We start from the raw sequence: 27,299 nt of genomic DNA, 5'->3' as shown, positions 1-27,299 counted from the left end.
TTCTCAAAAACGCTAACACAACGGGGAAGGGGAGACTGAGACACGGTTTAGTCAGATGTAGTCAGAAAGCCCTCGCCAGTTCCCCTAACTGAGCCTGCTGATTTCATTGATAGCCTCCCGAAGGAATTTCCCTGAATAGCCGGGGCCGGCCTGGCACTGGGCCAACCACATGTTGTGAAGAGGATGATGTAGAGCGGCCCAGAAAATGAAAGTGTAACTTCTTCTACTACGGCTCGGTGTAATCAAAAGTGCCGAGTTCCCCTGCAGCGCCGCAGTCCTGGCCTCACAGGTTTAACATCTGCATGGAGTTTGTATGGGTTCCATGCGACTCAACCCAGCTCTTCTGCCATAAAACAAATCATTGTCACTTACACATAGTTACCGTCTATAGAAAGACATTTTTCGGGGGGGGGGGGTAAGGTAATAAGAAGATGGAACCCCTGTCAGGTTTTTATTGTTTTCTGTATACCTGGAGACTCACCAGACTTGTTCTTGTTGCCACTGATGGGAAATTCAACATTCTGAGTTGTCACCAAAACAGGTACAGGGGGGGGGGAGTTTCCAATGGGGACACGTCACTCCACAAGACATGGTGTTAACCATTCCCTACTCCACCCACAAGAGAGGAACGTTTTCTGAAATTCGGGCACAGAATATATGCTGTAGGGATCAACATTTCTGGCAGGATCAACGGGTACTTTCTGAAGATGTCCCTAGCCTGGAAAAAGGACTGGTGAGCCATGATATAGGTCAGCCTGATAAAAGGAAAACTAATGCGGTCAGCCCATCTACAGACTGGTGAGCCGTGATATAGGACAGCATGATAAAAGGAAAACTAATGCAGTCAGCCCATCTACAGACTGGTGAGCCGTGATATAGGACAGTTTCGTTTTTAAGTTTAGATTTGCTTTCATTTTCCTCTTTTTCAGGATTTGTTACTTGCTGCGTCCTTCAGGACCTGGGGCAAATACCTTCGGGGCAAATACAGCTCCACCCATAGCTGAGCTATGTTATGTCCTGAAAATTAGACTCCAGGAATTCATCGGATTGCAAACTCCTTGGGTGCAGGGATTGTCCTTGGACCCATGGAGCTTGCAATCCGATGAATTCCTGGAGTCTAGTCTAGCTCTGGGTGGAGCTGTACTTGCCCCAGGGCTCACAGGACGCAGCAGATAACAAATCCTGAAAAGGGAGAAAATGAAAGTGATCTTTTCATGTGACAACACTGAAGAAATGACACTTTGCTACAATGTAAAGTAGTGAGTGTACAGCTTGTATAACAGTGTAAATTTGCTGTCCCCTCAAAATAACTCAACACACAGCCATTAATGTCTAAACCGCTGGCAACAAAAGTCAGTACACCCCTAAGTGAAAATGTCCAAATTGGGCCCAATTAGCTATTTTCACTCCCCGGTGTCATGTGACCCGTTAGTGTTACAAGGTCTCAGGTGTGAATGGGGAGCAGGTGTGTTAAATTTGGTGTTATCGCTCTCACTCTCTCATACTGGTCACTGGAAGTTCAACATGTCACCTCATGGCAAAGAACTCTCTGAGGATTTGAGAAAAAGAATTGTTGCTCTATATAAAGATGGCCTAGGTCAGTGATGGCGAACCTTGGCACCCCCAAATGTTTTGGAACTATATTTCCCATAAAGCTCATGCACTCTGCAGTGTAGTTGAACATCATGGGAAATGTAGTTCCAAAACATCTGGGGTGGCAAGGTTCGCCATCACTGACCTAGGCTATAAGAAGATTGCCAAGACCCTGAAACTGAGCTGCAGCACGGTGACCAAGACCATACAGTGGTTTAGCAGGACAGGTTCCACTCAGAACAGGCCTCACCATGGTCCACCAAAGAAGTTGAGTCCACGTGCTCAGCGTCATATCCAGAGGTTGTCTTTGGGAAATAGACGTATGAGTGCTGCCAGCATTGCTGCCGAGGTTGAAGAGGTGGGGGGTCAGCCTGTTAGTGCTCAGACCATACGCCGCACACTGCATCAAATATGTCTGCATGGCTGTTGTCCCAGAAGGAAGCCTCTTCTAAAGATGATGCACCAGAAATTCCGCAAACAGTTTGCTGAAGACAAGCAGACTAAGGACATGGATTACTGGAACCATGTCCTGTGTTCTGATGAGACCAAGATAAACTTATTTGGTTCAGATGGTGACAAGAGTGTGTGGGGGCAACCAGGTGAGGAGGACAAAGACAAGTGTGTCTTGTCTACAGTCAAGCATGGTGGTGGGAGTGTCATGGTCTGGGGCTGCATGAGTGCTGCCGGCACTGGGGAGCTACAGATCATTTAATGAACCATGAATGCCAACATGTACTGTGACATACTGAAGCAGAGCATGATCCCCTCCCTTCAGAGACTGGGCCGCAGGGCAGTATTCCAACATTATAACGACCCCAAACACACCTCCAAGACCACCACTGCCTTGCTAAAGAAAATGACGGGAAAGGCGATGGACTGGCCAAGCATGTCTCCAGACCTAAACCCTATTGAGCATCTGTGGGACATCCTCATACAGAAGGTGGAGGAGCGCAAGGTCTCTAACATCCACCAGCTCTGTGATGTCATCATGGGGGAGGGGAAGAGGATTCCAGTGACAACCTGTGAAGCTCTGGTGACCTCCATGCCCAAGAGGGTTAAGGCAGTGCTGGAAAATAATGGCGGCCACACAAAATATTGACACTTTGGGCCCAATTTGGACATTTTCACTTAGGGGTGTACTCACTTTTGTTGCCAGCGGTTTAGACATTAATGGCTGTGTGTTGAGTTATTTTGAGGGGACAGCAAATTTACACTGTTATACAAGCTGTACACTCACTACTTTACATTGTAGACAAAGTGTCATTTCTTCAGTGTTGTCACATGAAAAGATACAATAAAATATTTACAAAAATGTGAGGGGTGTACTGACTTTTGTGAGATGCTGTATGAGGCAATATAGCCATACGGGTTCCATACACTGCACTGGTGATAGTCTAATAGCCTGGAACATCTGTATACAGTATGGAATACATCTCTATAATATTTGGATACATTGTATAGTTGCTCTTCACACCTGGTTATACACATTTGCATGGCTCCGCCCACTGTCCTGATATAAGAAATGATTTGCATGGCTCCGCCCACTGTCCTGGAATGAGGAATGTCTGATTGTTGGGAAGTGTGATGAGATGAAAACACGTGATTATCTTCTGTTCTTAGAAGATGTTGGAGTACAAAATGTGATAAAGATTGAACTTGGTGTTTATTGAGCTATTTATGGCAGGACACGTTGGAAATATGACACCCGTGACATGTTTGTCCAATCACAGTGCAGAGATCCGGTGTACAGAACATTTCCGTGAAAGGAATGTTTTTCTGTAAGGAAGGATCCTGCTGGGAATGGAAGTCACAATGGTCTCCTCACACTAATCACACTCTCTGATTGGTCACAGTACCGCGATGAGCGCTCCTCACGTCTCGTCTGTTCTGGGAAAATCAAATAGAAGGTGGATGAAATCAATGACATGTCCAGGGACTGAAATCTGCAGAACACATTGACTTCTGCTGCCTGAGGCCTCATTCACACAGCCAATCCGGCCATAACTGCAAAGGGAGATCAAGGGTGCGTAGGGAGATCAGGGGTACGTAGGGAGATCAGGGGTGCGTAGGGAGATCAGGGGTGTGTAGGGAGATCAGGGGTGCGTAGGGAGATCAGGGGTGCATAGGGGTGCGTAGGGAGATCAGGGGTGCGTAGGGGAGATCAGGGGTGCGTAGGGGGATCAGGGGTGCATGGGGAGATCAGGGGTGCGTGGGGAGATCAGGGGTGCGTAGGGAGATCAGGGGTGCGTAGGGAGATCAGAGGTGTGTAGGGGAGATCAGGGGTGTGTAGGGGAGATCAGGGGTATGCAGGGAGATTAGGGTGTGTAGGAAGATCAGGGGTGCGTAGGGAGATAAGGGGTGTGTAAGGGAGATCAGGGGTGCGTAGGGGAGATCAGGGGTGCATAGGGAGATCAGGGGTGCGTGGGGAGATCAAAGGTGCGTAGGGAGATCAGGGGTGCGTGGGGAGATCAGGGGTGTGTGGGGAGATCAAGGGTGTGTGGGGAGATCAGGGGTGCATGGGGAGATCAGGGGTGCGTAGGGAGATCAGGGGTGTGTAGGGGAGATCAGGGGTGTATAGGGGAGATCAGGGGTGCGTAGGGGAGATCAGGGGTGTGTGGGGGAGATCAGGGGTGTATAGGGGAGATCAGGGGTGCGTAGGGGAGATCAGGGGTGTGTGGGGGAGATCAGGGGTGTGTAGGAGAGATCAGGAGTGCATAGGGAGATCAGGGGTATGCGGGAAGATCAGGGGTGCGTAGGGAGATCAGGGGTGTGTAGGGGAGATCAGGGTGCGTAGGGGAGATCAGGGGAGTGTGGGGAGATCAGGGGTGCATAGGGGTGCGTAGAGAGATCAGGGGTGCGTAGGGGAGATCAGGGGTGCGTAGGGGGATCAGGGGTGCGTGGGGAGATCAGGGGTGCGTAGGGAGATCAGGGGTGTGTAGGGGAGATCAGGGGTGTGTGGGGGAGATCAGGGTGCGTAGGGGAGATCAGGGGTGTGTGGGGAGATCAGGGGTGCATAGGGGTGCGTAGAGAGATCAGGGGTGCGTAGGGGAGATCAGGGGTGCGTAGGGAGATCAGGGGTGCGTGGGGAGATCAGGGGTGCGTAGGGAGATCAGGGGTGTGTAGGGGAGATCAGGGGTGTGTGGGGGAGATCAGGGGTATGCAGGGAGATAAGGGGTGTGTAAGGGAGATCAGGGGTGCGTAGGGGAGATCAGGGGTGCGTAGGGAGATCAGGGGTGCGTGGGGAGATCAAAGGTGCGTAGGGAGATCAGGGGTGCATGGGGAGATCAGGGGTGCGTAGGGGAGATCAGGGGTGCGTAGGGGAGATCAGGGGTGTGTGGGGGAGATCAGGGGTGTATAGGGGAGATCAGGGGTGCGTAGGGGAGATCAGGGGTGTGTGGGGGAGATCAGGGGTGTGTAGGAGAGATCAGGAGTGCGTAGGGAGATCAGGGGTATGCGGGAAGATCAGGGGTGCGTAGGGAGATCAGGGGTGTGTAGGGGAGATCAGGGGTGTGTAGGGGAGATCAGGGGTGCATAGGGAGATCAGGGGTGCGTAGGGGAGATCAGGGGTGTGTGGGGGAGATCAGGTGTATGCGGGAAGATCAGGGGTGCGTAGGGAGATCAGGGGTGTGTAAGGGAGATCAGGGGTGCATAGGGGAGATCAGGTGTATGCGGGAAGATTAGGGGTGCGTAGGGAGATCAGGGTTGTGCCCCCCCCATCACATCTCTATGTCACGACAAGACTCACAAGTCAGGGGACACAGATCAGCCCCTGCTTGTGACTTCCTACAAAGTTACAATGTATAGTCTGATCACCGGGGGAGGGGAGACTGAGGAAATGCTTCCTCCATCATCTCAGCCTAGACAAAGTGACTGTGTGGAGCTCAAAGGCGGCTTTTGATGATAAAAGGTGGAGCTTCTCTGAAGAATGATCCTGCTGCTGAATATTGTCAGGAATGTATGATCCCATCATAGGCACACCTCCCAACATTCTGAGATGGGACACCTATTATCAAAAGTATGTAGGCATGGGACACGCCCCCTGCCACACCCCCTTAAAGGAGAATTACCAAAAGAAAGGTTAATTAAATCCAGAAAGGCTTTTTTTACCACTACTATTGCTTTATACAGTATTGGCTTTTAAAATTTACAAATGTAACAATTTAAAAATTGGATGAAAGGTATTCGCACTGGGAAACACTTTTTGATAGATAAAAAGTACTACTGACCACACCCACAAATCCAAAGCCTCCCTTTAAAGCAACACCCACAAATCACACCCTTACTTTTAACACACCCTGAAAGAAGGTACTGTCACCTCCCCCTCCAAGGCAAATGGTGGGTGTGGTCTCACTGCACTGACAGTGGGAGGAGCTTCAAGAGACGTACTTAAATAGAACCTGTGCCTGCTCACTGTATGCACAGCACAATATATCAAAGTCCTAAAATAAAAAAATGTGCTTTAATTATTGTGCCGCAAGCGAGAGTCTTTAAGACACACATAAACCTCAGCACAATCATTCTGAAAAAAAAAACGTAAACTCTTCCATTGCATTTTCTGCACACAGAATTCGGACAGAGAGCGAACGCTTTGTCTGAGTTTACATTAAAGAAGAGCGTCAGGAAAATGTTCAGGAAATGCTCAGAAACCAGCAACTATGGAGACAATGAATAGAGAAATGCGAGCTACAGAGGCAATTATACCTCCAACCCAAGAATACCTACACAGAAGTCCGTAGACATGTGCACTGCCGAAAAATTTGTTCGTTTTCGTCTCATTTGTTTTTTGTTTTTCGGGTCATTCGTTATGATCACAATTCGTAAAAATTCGTAAATTCGAAAAAATTCGTTAAAATTATGTAAATTCGGGAAAAAATAGTAAATTCTAAAAAAATCCGTAAACTAGTAAATTTGTGAAAATTCGTAAATTCAAAATCCGAAATTCTGAAATAATAACTAACTAATAATAACTTAACTATTACTAACTATTAAATTATGGATATTGGAATTTCCTTTCAAATTTGGCTGTTAGTGAATACAAGAAATACAAATTTATCCGAAGTTACGAATTATCTGAAATAACGAATGCCACATTTAACCAAATGGAACGCAATGAATTAATAATAAATAATAATAATAAAAAAAACTTTTTATTATTATTATTGTTATTGTTTTTTTATTATTATTAATTCATTACGTTCCGTTTAGATACGGCATTCGTTATTTTGGGATAATTCGTCATTTCAGATAAGTTCCTATTCTAACAGCCAAATTTGAAAGGAAATTCCAAAACCTATAATTTAATAGTTAGTATTAGTTAAGTTATTATTAGTTAGTTATTACTTCAGATTTTCGGGTTTTAGGATTTTCAAATTTTCGGATTTCGAATTTCTGAATTTTTTTCAAATTTTTTCAAATTTATGACTTTTCTAATTTATGAATATTTGGAAAAGTTCGTTAAAAGGGGTTTTCGTTCATTCGGATATTTCCGAATGAACAAATTTGTCGAAATTCGTTAAAAAACGAATTCGGAACAAAACTAATTGCACATGTCTAGAAGTCAGTGCTGACTGGTTATCAGACTTTTTTTGGAGGTCACAAAACTTATTTTATATGTTCCAATAAAGTCTGTTGATTTTTGCACTTTGGTGTTTTTGTGACCTCCATAAAAGTCCCATGGGCCCCTCTGTTCTTCCCTGGAGACATTGAACACTTTGGTGAGAAGTATGTAATGTACGATATACCATATAGAATGCAGGGGTCAGGAATGTATATTGTACACTGCAGGGACCTGCGGTGAGGTGAGTGGCTGGTGAGGCACCGGCTGGTATCAGAGCCAGATACACACAGGTTACATACGCCGCCATCGTCAGAGCGAGAGCGATAATTCTAGCACTAGACCTCCTCTGTAACTCTAAACATGTAACCTGTAAAAAAAAAAAATTAAAGCATCGCCTATGGAGATTTTTAGGTAGTGAAGTTTGGCGCCGTTCCACGGGTGTGCGCAATTTTAAAGCGTGACATGTTAGGTATCTATTTACTCTGCGTAACATTATCTTTTATACCCTGTTTCCCCGAAAATAAGACCTAACATGATTGTCAGTGATGGCTGCAATATAAGCCCTACCCCCCAAATAAGCCCTACCCTGAAAATAAGACCTACAAGGACTTTAACTAGGGCTTATTTGGGGGGTAGGGCTTATATTGCAGCCATCACCGATAATCACGGTAGGTCTTATTTTCGGGGAAACAGGGTATTATATTATATTATATTGGGCTAACTTTAGACTTTTTTTTTTTTTTTTATTCATGAAACAATTTTTTTCCAAAAAAAAACACGTTTGAAATTAAACTGGTCGTTCTGTATGTAGCTTCTGACAGGATGCACTAGAAGCCCCGTATCTCCGAAAACCATAGGTGGCAGGAGTCCATTTTGACCAGTGATGGGGTAGGAATTCGGCTACCTACCCCCCAAATTTTGGGTCTCTGTGACCCCCAAGGTCTCCAAGCTCTGCCTTACCTGCCTCCCCTGACTGCACATCTCTGGTACAGAGTGAAACGACCAGGGGTATATAATGCACAGAGTGAAACGACCAGGGGTATATAATGCACAGAGTGAAACGACCAGGGGTATATAATGCACAGAGTGAAACGACCAGGGGTATATAATGTACAGAGTGAAATGACTAGGGGTATATAATGTACAGAGTGAAACGACCAGGGGTATATAATGTACAGAGTGAAACGACCAGGGGTATATAATGTACAGAGTGAAACGACCAGGGGTATATAATGTACAGAGTGAAATGACTATGGGTATATAATGTACAGAGTGAAACGGCCAGGGGTATATAATGTACAGTGAAACGGCCAGGGATATTTAATGTACAGATTGCAGTGGTTAGGGGTATATACTGTATAGAGTGCAGGGGTATATAATGTGCAGAATGCAGAGGTCAGAGGGTATGTAATGTGCAGAGTGCAGGGGTCAGAGGGTATGTAATGTGGAGAGTGCAGGGGTATATAATGTACTGAGTGCAGAGGTCAGGGGTATATAATGTACAGAATGCATGGGTCAGGGGTATATAGTGTGCAGAGGTCAGGGGTATATAATGTACAGTGTGCAGAGGTCAGGGGTATATGATGTACAGACTGCAGAGGTCAGTGGTATATAATCTATGGTGTGCAGAGGTCAGGGGTATATAATGTACAGTGTGGAGGTCAGGAGAATATAATCTACGGTGTGCAGAGGTCAGGAGTATATAATGTACAGTGTGCAGAGGTCAGGAGTATATAATGTACAGTGTGCAGAGGTCAGGAGTATATAATGTACAGTGTGCAGAGGTCAGGAGTATATAATGTACAGTGTGCAGAGGTCAGGAGTATATAATGTACAGTGTGCAAAGGTCCGGAGTATATAATGTACAGTGTGCAGAGGTATATGATGTACAGAGTGCAGAGGTCAGGAGTATATAATGTACAGTGTGCAGAGGTCAGGAGTATATAATGTACAGTGTGCAAAGGTCCGGAGTATATAATGTACAGTGTGCAGAGGTATATGGTGTACAGAGTGCAGAGGTCAGGAGTATATAATGTACAGTGTGCAGAGGTATATGATGTACAGAGTGCAGAGGTCAGGAGTATATAATGTACAGTGTGCAGAGGTCAGGAGTATATAATGTACAGTGTGCAAAGGTCCGGAGTATATAATGTACAGTGTGCAGAGGTATATGGTGTACAGAGTGCAGAGGTCAGGAGTATATAATGTACAGTGTGCAGAGGTCAGGAATATATAATGTATAATGTACAGTGTGCAGAGGTATATAATGTACAGCGTGCAGAGGTCAGGACTATATAATGTACAGTGTGCAAAGGTCCGGAGTATATAATGTAGAGAGTGCAGAGGTCAGGGGTATATATTGTAGAGAGTGAAGAGGTATATAATGTACAGGGGTCAGGAGTATATAATGTACAGAGTGCAGGGGTCAGCATCATACTAACCGATGTCAGGTGGTTTGGGCACATGGTATCCTCTGTTTCCATGGCGATAGCAGTGTGCATTCCAGCAGCCAGTGATGACGGATCTCCGGGGGGTGATATAAAGAGTCACAGTCACTTATATTCAGGCCTGGGGGGGGGCACTTTCCTCTAATCGGGGTCTGTCCCCGGGATGTCTGGTCACTCCAATGTGTATGAAGGTTGTCACCACTGTCAGCACTCTGCAACATTCATCATCAGGGGGCACCCATACACTTATATACACTCACCTGTCTCTCTCTCTATTATACACTGACCTCTCTATACATATATATATACACACACACTCTCTCTCTATGTATATATACATGCACAGACCTTTATGATCCCCTCCCCCCCTTCCCCCAGCCTGTGTCAGCTGATTTCCAGTGTTCCCTCTCCCCCCCCCCCTTCTCTGTCTGTTGATGTCACGTGATGTAAGCCCCGCCCCCGTCCTTTACAGATGTTGAGGACATCTGCCACGTGTATGCGCTCCTGCGGAGGTCACGTGAGTTCCCGGCTGTGGACACACCCCCTCCCTCCTAGGAGGGGCGGGGCTCCGGAGCGGACCAGGTTCCGGCCAAGATGGCGGCGCCCGCGGTGCTGTGGCGGAGGATCCGGGGTCCCGGGCTGATGGCGCTGCTGGCCCGGCTGTGTGACCGGAACCGGGACCGAGGGGGCAGGTACGTGCCGCCTCTTATGTTCCGGGTCACTCCGGGGGCCCTGTAATGTGTATATATTGTAACCTGAGCCCGTGTGCCCCGTACTCTGTGTGATCATAACACCGCCTTGTGATGTGTCTGAGGGGCCCCTGTGAGTGGAATCCATCAGAGGGGCCCCAACATTCGAGAATAAAACCTTCTCATCGCATAGTAACCTCTTCATGGCCGGGATTTTCCTGGAACCTTTTGTTTTTCTACAAAATTACTTGTAACCCCCAAATATTTTATATATATATATATACAGTATCTCACAAAAGTAAGTACACCCCTCACATTTTCTTCTATCTTTTCATGTGACAACACTGAAGAAATGACACTTGTCTACAATGTAAAGTAGTGAGTGTACAGCTTGTATAACAGTGTAAATTTGCCGTCCCCTCAAAATAACTCAACACACAGCCATTAATGTCTAAACCGCTGGCAACAAAAGTGAGTACACCCCTAAGTGAAAATGTCCAAATTGGGCCCAATTAGCCATTTTCACTCCCCGGTGTCATGTGACTCGTTAGTGTTACAAGGTCTCAGGTGTGAATGGGGAGCAGGTGTGTTAAATTTGGTGTTATCGCTCTCACTCTCTCATACTGGTCACTGGAAGTTCAACATGGCACCTCATGGCAAAGAACTCTCTGAGGATCTGAAAAAAAGAATTGTTGCTCTACATAAAGATGGCCTAGGCTATAAGAAGATTGCCAAGACCCTGAAACTGAGCTGCAGCACGGTGGCCAAGACCATACAGAGGTATAACAGGACAGGTTCCACTCAGAACAGGCCTCACCATGGTCCACCAAAGAAGTTGAGGTCACGTGATCAGCGTCATATCCAGAGGTTGTCTTTGGGAAATAGACGTATGAGTGCTGCCAGCATTGCTGCAGAGGTTGTAGGGGTGGGGGGTCAGCCTGTCAGTGCTCAGACAATACGCCGCACACTGCATCAAATTTGTCTGCATGGCTGTTGTCCCAGAAGGAAGCCTCTTCTAAAGATGATGCACAAAAAAGTCCACAAACAGTTTGCTGAAGACAAGCAGACTAAGGAGATGGATTACTGGAACCATGTCCTGTGGTCTGACGAGACCAAGATAAACTTATTTGGTTCAGATGGTGACAAGCGTGTGTGGGGGCAACCAGGTGAGGAGGACAAAGACAAGTGTGTCTTGTCTACAGTCAAGCATGGTGGTGGGAGTGTCATGGTCGGGGGCTACATGAGTGCTGCCGGTGTTCTGCCGAGAACTGTCCTCCTATCATATAGTGTCCGCCCCGTACTGCGCAGGCGCAGCGCCTGCGCAGTACGGAGGAGAAGGAGATGCCGAAAGTGTCCGAAGTTGATCAGCTGACCATCAGCTGTACACGGCGCTCGGGCACTTGTTAGTGATGGCTTTGCAAGAGGGCCCCTCGCGGGCTCGCTACGCTTCGGGCACGGCCTCGCTGCGCTCGGCAACTATTTATTCTTACTCTATGTCCACTTGGATAGTAGGGAATGAACCTGGACACAGGGTAAGAATAAAAGCGCAGGCGCCGTGTACAGCTGACGATCAGCTGTTGAACTTCGGAGACTTTCGGCGTCTCATTTGTCCTCCGTACTGCGCCTGCGCAGTACAGGGTGGACACTTTTGGATAGGGGACTGTATTCAACAAGACACCGGCACTGGGGAGCTACAGATCATTGAGGGAACCATGAATGCCAACATGTACTGTGACATACTGAAGCAGAGCATGATCCCCTCCCTTCAGAGATTGGGCCGCAGGGCAGTATTCCAACATGATAACCACCCCAAACACACCTCCAAGATGACCACTGCCTTGCTAAAGAAGCTGAGGGTAAAGGTGATGGACTGGCCAAGCATGTCTCCAGACCTAAACCCTATTGATCATCTGTGGGGCATCCTTAAAGGAAGATGGAGGAGAGCAAGGTCTCCAACATCCACCAGCTCTGTGATGTCATCATGGAGGAGTGGAAGAGGACTCCGGTGACAACCTGTGAAGCTCTGGTGACCTCCATGCCCAAGAGGGTTAAGGCAGTGCTGGGAAATAATGGTGGCCACACAAAATATTGACACTTTGGGCCCAATTTGGACATTTTCACTACAATAATGTGAGGGGTGTACTCACTTTTGTGAGATACTGTGTATAACCACTTCCCACCCGGCCACTGCACATAAACTGCCGGGTGGGCGCTCTCTCCTTCTGAGTGGATCTTCAGGATCGTCCCTCAGAAGGAGCGGGATCGCGCACGTGCCTGCACAGCGGCGCAATCCCCATGCGCTCGTGTCACCCAGACGCGGCGCATCTACGATCGGCAGGAGGGCTCTGTGATTGGCCCTCCTGATCACATGATGGCCATGTCCATTCACAGCCGTCATGTGATGTAAACACAGAGCCGGTTGCTAGGTGGCTCTCCTCTCCTCACACAGAAGTTGTCGGAGAGGAGAGGGGATTGCTGCAGCCGGCTGGTGATCAGTGAGTATGAACTGTTTTTTTACAACTTTTTACTCACTGATCACCAGTCTAGTGTCACCACACAATGTAAAACACACAATGTCCCCAAATAATAAAAACACCAGTCCCCCACATATGTCCCACTAAAATGGCGGTATCTTCAATTTTTTATGGCACACACGGTATTTGCACAGCGGTCCTTCAAACGCAGTTTTTTTTTTTAAATACACTTTATTCCCAGGTTTCCATGGCGACTAGAAAATGCAGCCTGGCTGTTGGCCTCATTGGTAGCGTGGGGGTGGGGGGACGCAGCTGGGGCAACATTGTCTGGGCAGCCGACAGGTGACGCCTTTGTTTTCTGGGTTTTATGAAGGAGAGGGGTGGGACTGTGAGGGGGGGTTTTATGAAGGAGAGGGGTGGGACTGTGAGGGGGGGTTTTTATGAAGGAGAGGGGCGGGACTGTGAGGGTGGGTTTTATGAAGGAGAGGGGCGGGACTGTGAGGGGGGGTTTTATGAAGGAGAGGGGCGGGACTGTGAGGGTGGGTTTTATGAAGGAGAGGGGTGGGACTGTGAGGGGGGTTTTATGAAGGAGAGGGGTGGGACTGTGAGGGGGGGGTTATGAAGGAGAGGGGCGGGACTGTGAGGGTGGATTTTATGAAGGAGAGGGGCGGGACTGTGAGGGTGGGTTTTATGAAGGAGAGGGGCGGGACTGTGAGGGTGGGTTTTATGAAGGAGAGAGGCGGGACTGTGAGGGTGGGTTTTATGAAGGAGAGAGGTGGGACTGTGAGGGTGGGTTTTATGAAGGAGAGGGGCGGGACTGTGAGGGTGGGTTTTATGAAGGAGAGAGGCGGGACTGTGAGGGTGGGTTTTATGAAGGAGAGGGGCGGGATTGTGAGGGGGGGTTATGAAGAGAGAGGCGGGACTGTGAGGGTGGGTTTTATAAAGGAGAGAGGCGGGACTGTGAGGGTGGGTTTTATGAAGGAGAGGGGCGGGACTGTGAGGGTGGGTTTTATGAAGGAGAGGGGTGGGACTGTGAGGGTGGGTTTTATGAAGGAGAGGGGCGGGACTGTGAGGGTGGGTTTTATGAAGGAGAGGGGCGGGACTGTGAGGGTGGGTTTTATGAAGGAGAGGGGCGGGACTGTGAGGGTGGGTTTTATGAAGGAGAGGGGCGGGACTGTGAGGGTGGGTTTTATGAAGGAGAGAGGCGGGACTGTGAGGGTGGGTTTTATGAAGGAGAGGGGCGGGACTGTGAGGGGGGGGTTTTATGAAGGAGAGGGGCGGGATTGTGAGGGGGGGTTATGAAGAGAGAGGCGGGACTGTGAGGGTGGGTTTTATGAAGGAGAGAGGCGGGACTGTGAGGGTGGGTTTTATGAAGGAGAGAGGCGGGACTGTGAGGGTGGGTTTTATGAAGGAGAGAGGCGGGACTGTGAGGGTGGGTTTTATGAAGGAGAGAGGCGGGACTGTGAGGGTGGGTTTTATAAAGGAGAGAGGCGGGACTGTGAGGGTGGGTTTTATGAAGGAGAGGGGCGGGACTGTGAGGGTGGGTTTTATGAAGGAGAGGGGTGGGACTGTGAGGGTGGGTTTTATGAAGGAGAGGGGCGGGACTGTGAGGGTGGGTTTTATGAAGGAGAGGGGCGGGACTGTGAGGGTGGGTTTTATGAAGGAGAGGGGCGGGACTGTGAGGGTGGGTTTTATGAAGGAGAGGGGCGGGACTGTGAGGGTGGGTTTTATGAAGGAGAGAGGCGGGACTGTGAGGGTGGGTTTTATAAAGGAGAGAGGCGGGACTGTGAGGGTGGGTTTTATGAAGGAGAGGGGCGGGACTGTGAGGGTGGGTTTTATGAAGGAGAGGGGCGGGACTGTGAGGGGGGGGTTTTATGAAGGAGAGGGGCGGGATTGTGAGGGGGGGTTATGAAGAGAGAGGCGGGACTGTGAGGGTGGGTTTTATGAAGGAGAGAGGCGGGACTGTGAGGGTGGGTTTTATGAAGGAGAGAGGCGGGACTGTGAGGGTGGGTTTTATGAAGGAGAGAGGCGGGACTGTGAGGGTGGGTTTTATGAAGGAGAGAGGCGGGACTGTGAGGGTGGGTTTTATGAAGGAGAGAGGCGGGACTGTGAGGGTGGGTTTTATGAAGGAGAGAGGCGGGACTGTGAGGGTGGGTTTTATAAAGGAGAGAGGCGGGACTGTGAGGGTGGGTTTTATGAAGGAGAGAGGCGGGACTGTGAGGGTGGGTTTTATGAAGGAGAGAGGCGGGACTGTGAGGGTGGGTTTTATGAAGGAGAGAGGCGGGACTGTGAGGGTGGGTTTTATGAAGGAGAGGGGCGGGACTGTGAGGGTGGGTTTTATGAAGGAGAGAGGCGGGACTGTGAGGGTGGGTTTTATAAAGGAGAGAGGCGGGACTGTGAGGGTGGGTTTTATGAAGGAGAGGGGCGGGACTGTGAGGGTGGGTTTTATGAAGGAGAGGGGCGGGACTGTGAGGGTGGGTTTTATGAAGGAGAGAGGCGGGACTGTGAGGGTGGGTTTTATGAAGGAGAGAGGCGGGACTGTGAGGGGGGGTTTTATGAAGGAGAGGGGCGGGTCTGTGTGGGTGGGTTTTATGAAGGAGAGGGGCGGGACTGTGAAGGGCAGGTTTAGGCCAGATGCGGGGCTTTAAGGTAATAGAAGGGGTGGAGCTGACAGGGCAGGGGGGAGCGTCTAGACAGGTGTCCTCTGTGCGGCTCTATGCTCCTCTTCCCTCCTACTGGGTGCGGTTCTAGATCGGGCTGTGATTGAGGGGAATAGGAACCAACGGCTCTGAATGGGCTCAGCAATGGCCCCCCGAGCCAGACAAAACTTCGCAGGGATCCCCCTGCTCTTGGCTCCTGTCCCCCCCCCAAACATGCTCCGGCTGTGCCTCAGAGTTTGGTCTGGGCAGCTTGAGAGCCCACTGCCCCCTGGACAGCCTATCAGTGCCCATCAATGCTGCCTTTATCATTGCAGCCTCATCAGTGCCCCGTCAATGCAGTCTCTTCAGTGCCCCGTCAATGCAGCCTTATCAGTGCCGCCTCGGTGCAGCCTCATCAGTGTCCTATCAGTGCCCCCTCGGTGCAGCCTCATCAGTGTCCTATCAGGGCCCCGTCGGTGGAGCCTTATCAGTACCCATCATTTTTTATATGTATTTAGCATAAAATAAACACTCCAATGGTGATTGAATACCACCAGAAGAAAGCTCTATCTGTCTTAAAAAAAAAAATAATAGAAATGTAATTTGAGTACAGTGTAGCACGACCGCACAATTGTCATTCAATGAGTGACAGCGCTGAAAGCTGAAAATTGGCCTGGGCAGGAAGGGGGGTGAAAGTAACCAGCAGGCAAAAGGTTTAAAAAAAAAAAAAAAAAAACCTGGCTCCTAACTTTTATAGCTGGGCCCCTAATATTCAAAGCAAATTTGTCAAGCCTTGCTGTATATGATGACGGAGGAGTATTGCTGTATATGGCAAAGCTGCAGACTCTATTGTCCCTGTACCCCACCCCCGGTGTCTGTGGGCAGTACCCGTGTGATTGTATGCATGACTACCATGTACGGTCTATAGGCAGTCATGTGCCCGTGTCTCATGGTGTTCACCCCGGGGGTGGTGGAGTCTGCGGCAGCAGTTTCAGAGGAAAGTCTTAGTGTGGGAGATGAAATGTGTCGGGGGGGGGGGGGGGATCCACCAATGGTGTCCTATAAATGTGCCCAGCATGCCACCCACAGTAACTGCCAGTGTCACCCATGTGAGCAATCACATGACGGCTCCCTTCTGTCCGGCTGTTATCATATATGACAGAAAAAATATATAAATAACACTGCGCTAATCCAATAAGCAAAAAAACAGCTACATAAAATATGACCAATATTATAAACAAATAAAAATAAAATGTAGCGCTAATGAAAATAACCAATAATAAAAAAAACACATCAGTGATGGTGGTCATTAATGGAGGCCCATGGATAAACCACATATAACGTGATAAAGATAAGTGATGAATGAGATATAGTAATGTCCCAATGTGTGGTCATGGGTCAGACAATAGAAAGTCCCAAAATAAACTGTGTACAAAATATGGCACTGGTGCAGGAATCTTCTCCTCTGTATCCCATAGATGGTACGATCATATAATGGGAATAGATGAAATACGCTTACCAGAGGGAGTGGATTCGGATGCCGGTCACACCGAATCAAACAGGCTTAGAGATCCTTGATGGATGATGGTGGTTCCCAAAAACCCCGGATCTCGAGGGGGATCATTCCTCTGTAATCACTATCGCGGCTGCCAGTTCCAAGGACCGAAGAAGGATCACGGCCACGGGAGAGTCTCCAGAATGTGAATGGTTCCCAAAAAGATGTAAAAAACGCCAATAGTGCAGATCAAATGACGTATTTTTATTGGATATCATCAATAATCAACAAACAATATAAAAAGTGTGATCACGTAAAAACCGATAAAATCAAGTGCAGGGAAGAGTAAGGCTCGACCGACGCGTTTCGTCCACATGGACTTCAACTGGGGCAGAAAGAGTCTGGAGTGCTGGCCGGAAGCTCACGGACAACCCATCCTACTGGTAACCACAGTCACAGCAGCAGCGATGGGAGGTGACGCGAACACATCGCTCCGCCCTACGCAGCGTTTCGTAATAGAGTTACGTCGTCCAGGGGCACCTGGCACTCCAGACTCTTTCTAGCCGCTTAACATTGACTACCAGCATTGTGAACATCTCCATTACAACACCAAGGCTCTGGATGTCCCACCCCAGTGCAAAGCTTTTGGTCCTCTGGTTGTGACCCGGATTACTATTTACAAAACAGCTTACTCTGACCCTCTGTAGTGCGGGGGTCATGAGTTTCTGGTAAGCGGCCAGTCTTTATATATGGTGGTGGATCAAGCACCTTGTTCTTCATACAGCAGGATTCCAGTTTAATTTGATTTTTACTTATCACTTGGGTGATTTATATAGACTGTGTATACATGGACTTCTTGTTTTCACTGTTACGTACAATTAATGCACAATTGATGGACTATTAATTTGTCATTTATTCAATCTATAATTGTGATTTCATTCCATTTGCATTTCAATTCACGGACTCACTATACCATGCGGTTTGGTGATCATATGTATGGTCACTAGTCCCCTCTTCTTAGCGCAATTTCGTTTTTTCCAATTTGATTTTTGCTGTGTTTGTGTTGCATAGTGGAATTCGCAGCTTTTTTTTATATTGTTTGTACACTTCACCTATGCGCAGTTCCTTTCTTCCCCTTTGTTTAATTTACCGCATTGAGCTGGTTGCTCAGGAGCGGACCAAGATTTGTCAAAAAACAGCCTGGGGGGGTGGGGGAATGGAGAGCCCCCAGGCTGTTCTTTGACAAGCAGTGGGCCGGGAAGCCGGCTGCTGCGTCCTTAACAAACCGATGACTCCCCGCTGACAGCTGATTGTAAAAAAGAAAAAAAAAACGACAATTGAAAAGTATGAAAGAAAAGAAAACGGCGTGGGGTCCCCCCAAAATCCATACCAGAACCGTATCCGAGCATGCAGGAACGAGGGGGGGGGGGTGAGCGAGCTGCCTGACCTGCATGCTCGGATAAGGGTCTGGTATGGATTTTGGGGGAGCCCCCGGGCTGTTTTTTTTTTTTTATATCTTTTATTACAAACAGCCTGGGGTCTCCCCCAAAATCCATACCAGACCCTTATCCGAGCATGCAGGTCAGGCAGCTCGCTCGCCCCCCCTCTTTCCTGCATGCTTGGATACGGGTCTAGTATGGATTCTGGGGGGGGGGACCCCACGCTGTTTTCTTTTCTTTGATACTTTTTAATTGTCATTTGTAAAAAAAGAAAAAAAAAGACAATTAAAAAGCATGAAAGAAAAGAAAACAGCGTGGGGTCCCCCCCAAAATCCATACCAGACCCGTATCCAAGCATGCAGGAAAGGGGGGGGGGGAACGAGCTGCCTGACCTGCATGCTCGGATAAGGGTCTGGTATGGATTTTGGGGGAGACCCCAGGCTGTTTGTAATAAAAGATATAAAAAAAAACAAAAACAGCTTGGGGGCTCCCCCAAGATCCATACCAGACCCTTATCCGAGCATGCAGGTCAGGCAGCTCGCTCGCCCCCCCTCTTTCCTGCATGCTTGGATACGGGTCTGGTATGGATTTTGGGGGGGACCCCATGCTGTTTTCTTTTCTTTCATACTTTTTAATTGTCATTTTTTTTTCTTTTTTTACAATCAGCTGTCAGCGGGGAAGTCCAGTTGTTAAGGACACAGCATCCGGCTTCCCGGCCCACTGCTTAGCAACCAGCTCTGTCGTCCCCCCCAAAGCACCTCGTCCCCATGTACCTTGTCCCATGGAGCCCCCCCCCCCGGACAGCAGTAAAAAGAGGAGTTTTTTAATCTTCCCCCAGGCTGGTTGTACTTTTTCAGGCCTCCAAACACAACAGAATGCATACCAAGATATCCGGCAACTCCGCCATTAGGCCGAAACACGTTCCAGGATTTTATCCTGTACCGACGATGTAGCTAAAAAAAATTGCCCTGTTTTGGGAGATTTGCCGGCTATCCTATTCATGTTGTGGTAGGTGTGGAGATACTGAAGCCTGGACACCTGTTCTTCCTTCTCCCTTACTGGTCACGGTTGAGCCACATGGCTTGGATTTGTTTTGTGGACTAAACACATCAGAATGCCAGTTCTTTACAATAGAAGACCCTTTCATCAGCCCATGTCTGTTACCTTCCCACTGTTTCAGCTCTGCAGCCTCCATTAGACTCTTTGACCTTCAACACTTCCAAGAGTGTTAGGTGCCTGTGACCCCGACGCACAATATGGTTCCTCTGTCACTGCTGAGCCTTGTAGGGGTTTGGGGGGGGGGGGAACCCCAGTGGGAAACACAGGTATCCAACCTTCCTGGAATTGGTGGATGCTAAAGAGACTGACAGAGGTTGCAGGGCTAGAATTTCTCCTCTACTTCAAGGAGCTGGCATTTAGATTTGGTTGGAGACCTAACAGGGTCTCTTTAACCACTTCCCACCCAAGGCAATTCTGGCATTTCTCTCCTACATGTAAAAATCATATATTTTTACTTTTGATAGAAAATTAATCAGAACCCCCAAACATTTCATATATATCATATGATATCTGGGGTGTCAATACCAATACCCCAGTTCTTTTGTATAATGTGAAAGATGATGTTACCTCGAGTAAATAGATACCCAACATGTCACACTTTGAGGCCGGGTTCAGCTGACCTCTAGTCTCTGCCCCCCAGCCATGCTGAGAACTGAATGGGCGGCTGCGAAGAGGCTGAGTGGGCAGCTGCAGGCTCCAGGAGCAGCCCAACTGGGCGGCCACAAGCTCCAGGGACAGCCCGGCTGGGAGAGCAGAGCAGTTTTCAAAAACAGCCCAGGATTCGGTGACTCCTGGCAAATCATCATTCGACCCCCCCAGGTTGAGAACCACTGGCTTAGACAGAGATGAGGAGAAACTTTGTAACACTTCCTCCTTTTTAGGAATACTTGATTTGATTGTAGCCGTATTAGTGCAATTCTGACAGAGAAAATGGAGTTCAGTCCGTGATACTTTTTTTATTTGCACTAACATACAATTTTTCAGGACAAGCTTTCGGGGTATGTCCCCTTCTTCAAGGTCCAAGCAGTACTGATTCACAAATTCCTTTTTAAGAATGAACTTCGGTCTGTAAATGAGGGGAGGTTAACCACTTAGAGACTAAACCTTTTTCTGACCCTTGTTGTTTACAAGTTAAAATCAGTATTTTTTGCTAGAAAATTACTTAGAACCTCAAACATTTTATAGATTAAGTAAATAAATAAATAAATATATATATATATATATATATATATATATATATATATATATATATATATATATATATATATATATAATCTATTTTTAGCAGAGACCATAGAGAATAAAATGGCGGTTGTTGCAATATTTTATGTCACACTGTATTTGCGCAGCGATCTTTCAAACGCAACTTTTTTGGAAAAAACACACTTTAATAAAAAAACTAAACAGTAAAGTTAGCCCAATTTTTTTTTTTTTTTTTGTATAATGTAAAAGATAATGTTACGCTGCGAGAATCGTGAGAGAATCGTGATCTTTATTCTAAGCAAAAAAAATTGTGATTCTCATTTTGGCCAGAATCGTGCAGCTCTCTACCTCACATGTGTGGTTTGAACGCTGTTTACATACGCAGGCGTGACCTACATATGTGTTCGCTTCTGCGTGCAAGCACAAGGGGAAAAATTTTTTAATATTTTTACACTTTTTACACTTTCCCTTTAAATTTGTTATTACAAGGAATGTAAACATCCCTTGAAATGGGAACAGGGCATGACAGGTCCTCTTTACAGAGAGTTCTGGGGTCTAGAAGTCCCCACGTCGCTCCTGTATGCTGGAAAGAAAAAAAAAATCGACCTCAGGCTTTCCAGCAAAAAAAATGTCAGTGTTTACGTCTGCCAGAGCCTGAAGTGACGTCATGACATCGCTTCCGGCCTCCGAGGGTCCTAGAGATGGCTGGAGACCATCTGGTCAATAGCCAGCTCTATGGTAAACCGCTGGCAGATTCCTTCTCCGGCTCCTCGATCGCATGGGAGAGACCGGGGAAGCATGTCTTCCTGGGAAAGTGGTTAATATATCAGGTTCAGCCATAGAAAATAATGGCTGACCTTGTGGTTGGCCATTGTTCCCAATGTCTAAATTCTCGGCAAGAGCTGGAAAACACAAAGTCTGTGGTGGGATTGAGTGGGCCGTTGTCTTCAGATAATGGCTGACCTTGTATTCGGTCATTGTTACCGATATCCAGATTCTTAGCAATAGCTGGAGAATGTATTGTTTGTGGCGGGATTGTGTTGGTCATAGTTTTATAGTCTAGTCTTTTATATATAGTCTACATCAGCCTTTCTCAATTTTTTTTACCCTAGAGCAAGGTTTCTCAGTCAGGGTTCCTCCAGCGGTTGCTAGGGGTTCCTTGGGAAATGAGCAATTTCTATCTCTCAGATCAGTAACCAGTGATACCATTGCCCCCTTTACACTGGTGGTCAGAATTACATCCTTACAGATAGATAAAGGTCATTGGTGTTGTGGCACTGGCGCTGCCGAGTGGCGTTGTCACTAAATCCTCTGTAGGCACCATCAAATGGGAGACCAATCAGCTACAACCCCTAGCAACCTTCTGAGTACTCTGGTTGAGAATTCCTGGTCTACGTTGTCTGCTTCTTCTTTGTTGTCTGGATTTTCCCCAGATGGACTTTTATTGGCGAGGACCACCTTTGGGGGAGTCCAGTCATCAACCGTCTTGTCAGGACGACGTAAGTCTCGTTTTAGCCAACAAACAATCCTATTTTTCTTGGTGGAATCCATGTGACAGAAGGCCGCCACTGCTGCCTCAGGTGATCTCACCCTCTTGAGGTTTTTACTTTTTTGCTTGTTTAGTAACGTTTTCCCAGCAGTGAAACATCTGTTGAATCAGTGTGGTGAGCTGCCCTCACATCCTGCAGAGTGAGCAATCATCAGCCCGCTTATCCTTGAGATTCCTTCCCCCTCCTGTGACTCTGCTTGAGCTGGACTACTTCTGGGAAACCGGTGAGGGAACAACAGGAACCAGACCCAGAGAAGTGGTGAATCCTGTGCCTCCTCCTAGAGATAGGCTTTTGTATGTAGGAAGTCATGTGGAGGAAGACCATCTTGTCTCAACATGCCGGCCCTCTGCCACCTCACCGAACACTCAGCATTTCTACATACACTCGTAATGCTGAGATCATCCCAATCGTATCGGCTACATCCCCTGTCAGACCATTGTTTTATATTCAAAGGACGTCACACCTTATTTTTTTTTTATTTTTTGAAGGCTTGGCCCACTCAAAACTCGTATTTCATTTTTTTATTTTAACCCCTTAGTATTACCTTAAAAATGGAACTTCGGCTTTAAGAGAAGGTGACCCACTTGACATGCCACATTTGGCATGTCATTTTTTTTTTTTTTTGGGGGGGGGGGGGGATACCCTCTTTTTTAGGAGCATCCAGCTCCCACTTTCTCCCGGGAGCCGGATGGAAGTTCACCTTTCCCCCCTTCCCTCAGTGCAATCTTCTGGGACACCTCACAGGTCCCAGAAGATTGCCCGGCCTATTGCAGCGTGGCTCGCGCCACAGCCGGGTGCCCACAGTCACAATGTCAGCGCCAAGGAGAGGAGAGGGGCTTCGTTCGCCCGCATCTCGGGACCCTGGGACAGGTAAGTGTCCGATTATTAAAAGTCAGCAGCTACACTTTTTGCAGCTGCTGACTTTTATATGGGTGGAACTTCACATTAAAGCAGAACTAGCATCAGAAAGTTCATGAATGCAAAGTAATGTGTCAGTGTGATCCTTCCAGGTATTTATTACCTCTCCCAGAGATCACAGAACTCCCCCTTGGATGAGGCCTTTTGGCACCATGGTTCTTCAGGCATCAACCAGGGTCACCCTCTGCTTCCAGGATTGAGATGTCGGCTCAGAGATGAGACAATCATTTAAGGCTCCGTTCACACTTGTGCAACTTGTCCCCTTTGTCCCCTTTAGCAGAATTGAGTTCTTTTGGCGTTTAGTATAACTTGCCCCCCCCCCCCCCCCAAATTAATGGGTGCAAATCGCTCTGCAAAGATTGGAACTGGAATGGAGGACCGGTGCAGCCTCCAGCCGTTCGAGCCTTCCACTTGAACCCCCCCCCCCCCGATAGAGGGATTCTAATTGGCCAACACCTTTACGTGGATGTCGCTTACCAAGTAGGAGCCGTCTAGCCCGACAATCTTGTACAGTGGGACCCTGGGGGGATGTGGAGGGGGGGGCCACTGGATGGCTCGAGCCGCTGTAGGCTGGGGGGAGAGAGCGGCTGGAGATGCGGGGAAAAAAAAGCCATGGGAAAGGCAGGAGGAGCCCAAACCGCAGATGTCTACAGTGGGATCGGGAGCCAGAGCTGGTGGGAACCCATCATACAGGGAGGTCTGTGTGAACTGTGGCTGTTTACCCCAGAGCAGTGGGGGGGGGGAAGAAACTGCATGCGATTCGGACAGGAATCGCACTGCATTCCTGTTCAAATCGCACGCAGTGCGATTTGCGCCTATTCGTTGTATGGATGCAAATCACACCGCAAAGTATCGTTTTCGGGAGTACTCATGAAAATACATGGTATCAGCAGGGCTGGTCCTAGACTATTTTGCACCCTAGGCAGGACCAGCTACTTGCACCCCCCCCCCATAATGATGATGTTGGGGGGTAGGTGAGGCAGTATTGGGTGGGTAGGTGAGACAGTTTGAGGGGTAGGTGAGGCGGTATGTGGGGGGGTAGATGAGGCCGTATTGGGGGGGTAGGTGAGACCGTATGAGGGGTAGGTGAGGCGGGGGGGGTGAGGCGGTATGTGGGGGGGTAGATGAGGCCGTATTGGGGGGGTAGGTGAGACCGTATGAGGGGTAGGTGAGGCGGGGGGGTGAGGCGGTATGTGGGGGTGGTAGATGAGGCAGGATTGGGGGGGTAGGTGAGACAGTATGAGGGGTAGGTGAGGCAGTGGGGGGGGTGAGGCGGTATGTAGGGGGAGGTAGATGAGGCAGTATGGGGGTGTAGATGAGGCAGTATTGGGGGGGGGTTAGTGAGACAGTATGAGGGGTAGGTGAGGCAGTGTGTGTGTGTGTGTGTGTGGGGGGGGGGTGGGAGGTGAGGCGGTATGGGGGGTAGGGGAGGCAGTGTGTGTGTGAGAGGGGGGGTAGGTAAGGCAGTATGGGTGGGGAGGATGAGGTGGTATGTGGGGGGGGTGGGTGAGGCAGTGTGCGTGTGGCGGGGGTAGGTAAGACAGTATGGGGGGGGGATGAGGTGGTATGTGGGGGGTGGGTGAGGCAGTGTAGGGAAACCATGAATGGATACAAGAGAATTTGTGGGATTTTTAAGGTGCACATATAATACAGTGATCCAGAAAAATAATATAAAATTATTTTATTAAACGTGATAAAAAATGTCTAAAAACAATTGTGGCAAATACACAAAACGTGGTTCTTATGGATACAGCACTTTAGATGGAATTCCCAACATGTTTCGCCGACACATCCCGGGCTTCCTCAGGGGATGCTGTCCACTTGAGGTACAAGCCTTCTAATGAAGAAAAATATATAACAATCGTATCAATTGAGTTGTATAGAGAAACAAATTTATTTAAACAATAAAAATTAGTTTGATAAGGACATAAATTTAACATACATGTCCACATTCAGTGTAAGGAAACCAGTGGCTGCCTAGTGGTAGCACTCTGGGTATCGGTGCATCCCTAGTTTTGGTAAATCCTAAAGGAAATAATTGGATAATGTATGGCCAGCCTAAAGAGGTCGCCGGGGCCGAGTCCTGCTGGTTGTGTCAATAGATGCAGCAGCAGGACTCGGGAGCGTGCCCGCATGGGTGCCCCGAGGGAGAGCGCTTCTCCAACAGGGCACTCAAGGATAGGAGGAGCCAGAAGCGCCGCTGAGGGACCCCAGAAGAGGATGATCGGGGCCACTCTGTGCAAAACGAACTGCTCAGTGGAGGTAAGTATGACATGTTTGTTATATTAAAAAAAAACAAAAACGCGTGGGTTTAGTAGAGCTGCACGATTAATCATCAAGAATCGTTATCACGTTTTTTTTTCCCCCGTTGCGATCTTGATAAAAGTGTTTCACGATTCTTTCTATGCAAAGAATTCTCTCTGCTCTTCTGAAGCCACAGCTGTCAAAAGAAAGGAAGAAAAAAAACTGGGCAGTCTGCCAAGAATCACAACATTCTTTAGCAGTTCTAAACATTGTAACAATTTGTCAATTAAAGTTTAACCACCTGAACACTAAACCTTTTTCTGACATTTGTTGGTTTCAAGTTAAAATCATTTTTTTTTTGCTAGAAAACAACGTTTTATATATATATTAGAGACCCTAGAGAATAAAATGGTGGTTGTTGCAATATTTTATGTCACACTGTATTTGCGCAGCGGTCTTTCAAATGCATTTTTTTTTGGAAAAAAATTATTTTAATGAATTAAAAAAAAAAAAAAAAACTAACCAGTAAAGTTAGCCCAATTTTTTTTTTTTTGTATAATGTGAAAGATTTTACGTCGCGAGAATCGTGATCTTTTTATTCTAAGCAAAAAAAAAAAAAAAATCGTGATTCTCATTTTGGCCAGAATTCGTGCAGCTCTAAGGGTTTACTAACCCTTTTAATCTGGAACACCGGATTTGAATGTCATGGATTCGAAGCGGTGGTGAATGTTAGGGTGTACTTACTTTTTGCATGTGACACATCTGCATTGTCAATCATGTAGATTACACACACACACACACGTAGGTTGAACTGGATGGACTGGTGTCTTTATTCAGCCTTACCAGCTATGTAACTATGAATAGATGGTGTGAGTTTTATCTGTCATTCGTTCATCACTTCGCTCGGTATGCACCGTGTGAATGAAGAGATCAGGTTGTTTGTTCAAAAATGTTAAAACAGTCAAATTTTTCCAGGGGGTGCACTTACATTTTCACATGATTCTGTGTGTGTGAATATATATATATTACATAGATATATATGATCTTTACATATTTTCATCCCTTGGAAATGTTTCTTTTTTCCTCTTCTTAGCTGTCTCGCCCTCATAGGTCCAGCGTTTGCTTTCTCAGTTGTGTTTGCAGTTTGTGTAGTTTTGATTTTGCTGTTGTGTTAATGAGGTCAGCACTTTATCACCGAACACTGGAAAGATTAAGAAGGTGGAATTGGGGGAGGCGAAGAAATTGTGAGTAAGCAGCTTCTTGCTGATTCTGGATGTTGTGTTTTTCCCTTTCTGTGCCCCAGAGCTGCAGTAACAATGCCCTCCGAAGGACAGAAGTGGTCCTCTAATGCCGGAATAAAACTCTAATTTTCAAATCATGCCGAAAATCTAGAATAAGGCTAAACGTCATTTACTATAAAACTTTTTTTTTTTTTTTTTTTAACGTGTGCGCTGCAGCAAGAGACTCACTCAGCACCATGTGACCATCAAATACAACCAAAAGAAAGCTCTATTTGTGGGGGAAAAAAAGGACATTAATTTTTGTTTGGGTACAACTTCGCACGACAGCGCAATTGTCAGTTAAAGCGACGCAGTGCCGTCTCGCAAAAAAAAAAAAAAAAAATTAAAAAATGTCGTGGTCATTAAGGGGGCAAATCCTTCCTGTCTTTAAGTGGTTAAAGTGCATCACTCCGAAGGAATGTTTTGGAGTGCCAGCGCCTCTTGGATATGTATTTTATGAAGATTTTAATTAAAGTGGTTATAAAGCCCTAAAGAGGAGCTCCATGCCACCTGCCAGTGCCAATCGGTGCCATCTGTCAGTGCCAACCAGTGCCAACCAGTCCCACCTGCCAGTGCCAACCAGTGCCATCTGCCAGTGCCAACCAGTCCCACTTGCCAGTCCCACCTGCCAGTGCCAATCGGTGCCATCTGTCAGTGCCAACCAGTCCCACCTGCCAGTGCCAACCAGTCCCACTTGCCAGTCCCACCTGCC

At 47.5% G+C, this 27,299-nt stretch overlaps 1 protein-coding gene across 1 annotated transcript in view; it reads left to right on the top strand.

The window, feature by feature from the left end:
• The first annotated feature begins 10,113 nt into the window (after positions 1 to 10,113).
• PGS1 (phosphatidylglycerophosphate synthase 1) overlaps positions 10,114 to 27,299 on the top strand; it is a 116,239-nt gene continuing 99,053 nt past the window's right edge. Inside the window, exon 1 of the mRNA XM_073606912.1 lies at positions 10,114 to 10,289. Coding sequence (XP_073463013.1) covers positions 10,192 to 10,289 — 98 coding nt within the window. The 5' untranslated portion in view covers positions 10,114 to 10,191. The remainder of the gene's footprint in view (positions 10,290 to 27,299) is intronic.

This window comes from Aquarana catesbeiana, linkage group LG12 (assembly GCF_042186555.1).
Source record: "Aquarana catesbeiana isolate 2022-GZ linkage group LG12, ASM4218655v1, whole genome shotgun sequence".
Lineage (NCBI taxonomy): Eukaryota > Metazoa > Chordata > Amphibia > Anura > Ranidae > Aquarana > Aquarana catesbeiana.
Note: the sequence above shows the minus strand (reverse complement) of the source record. Positions and strands in the feature narration are given on the sequence as shown.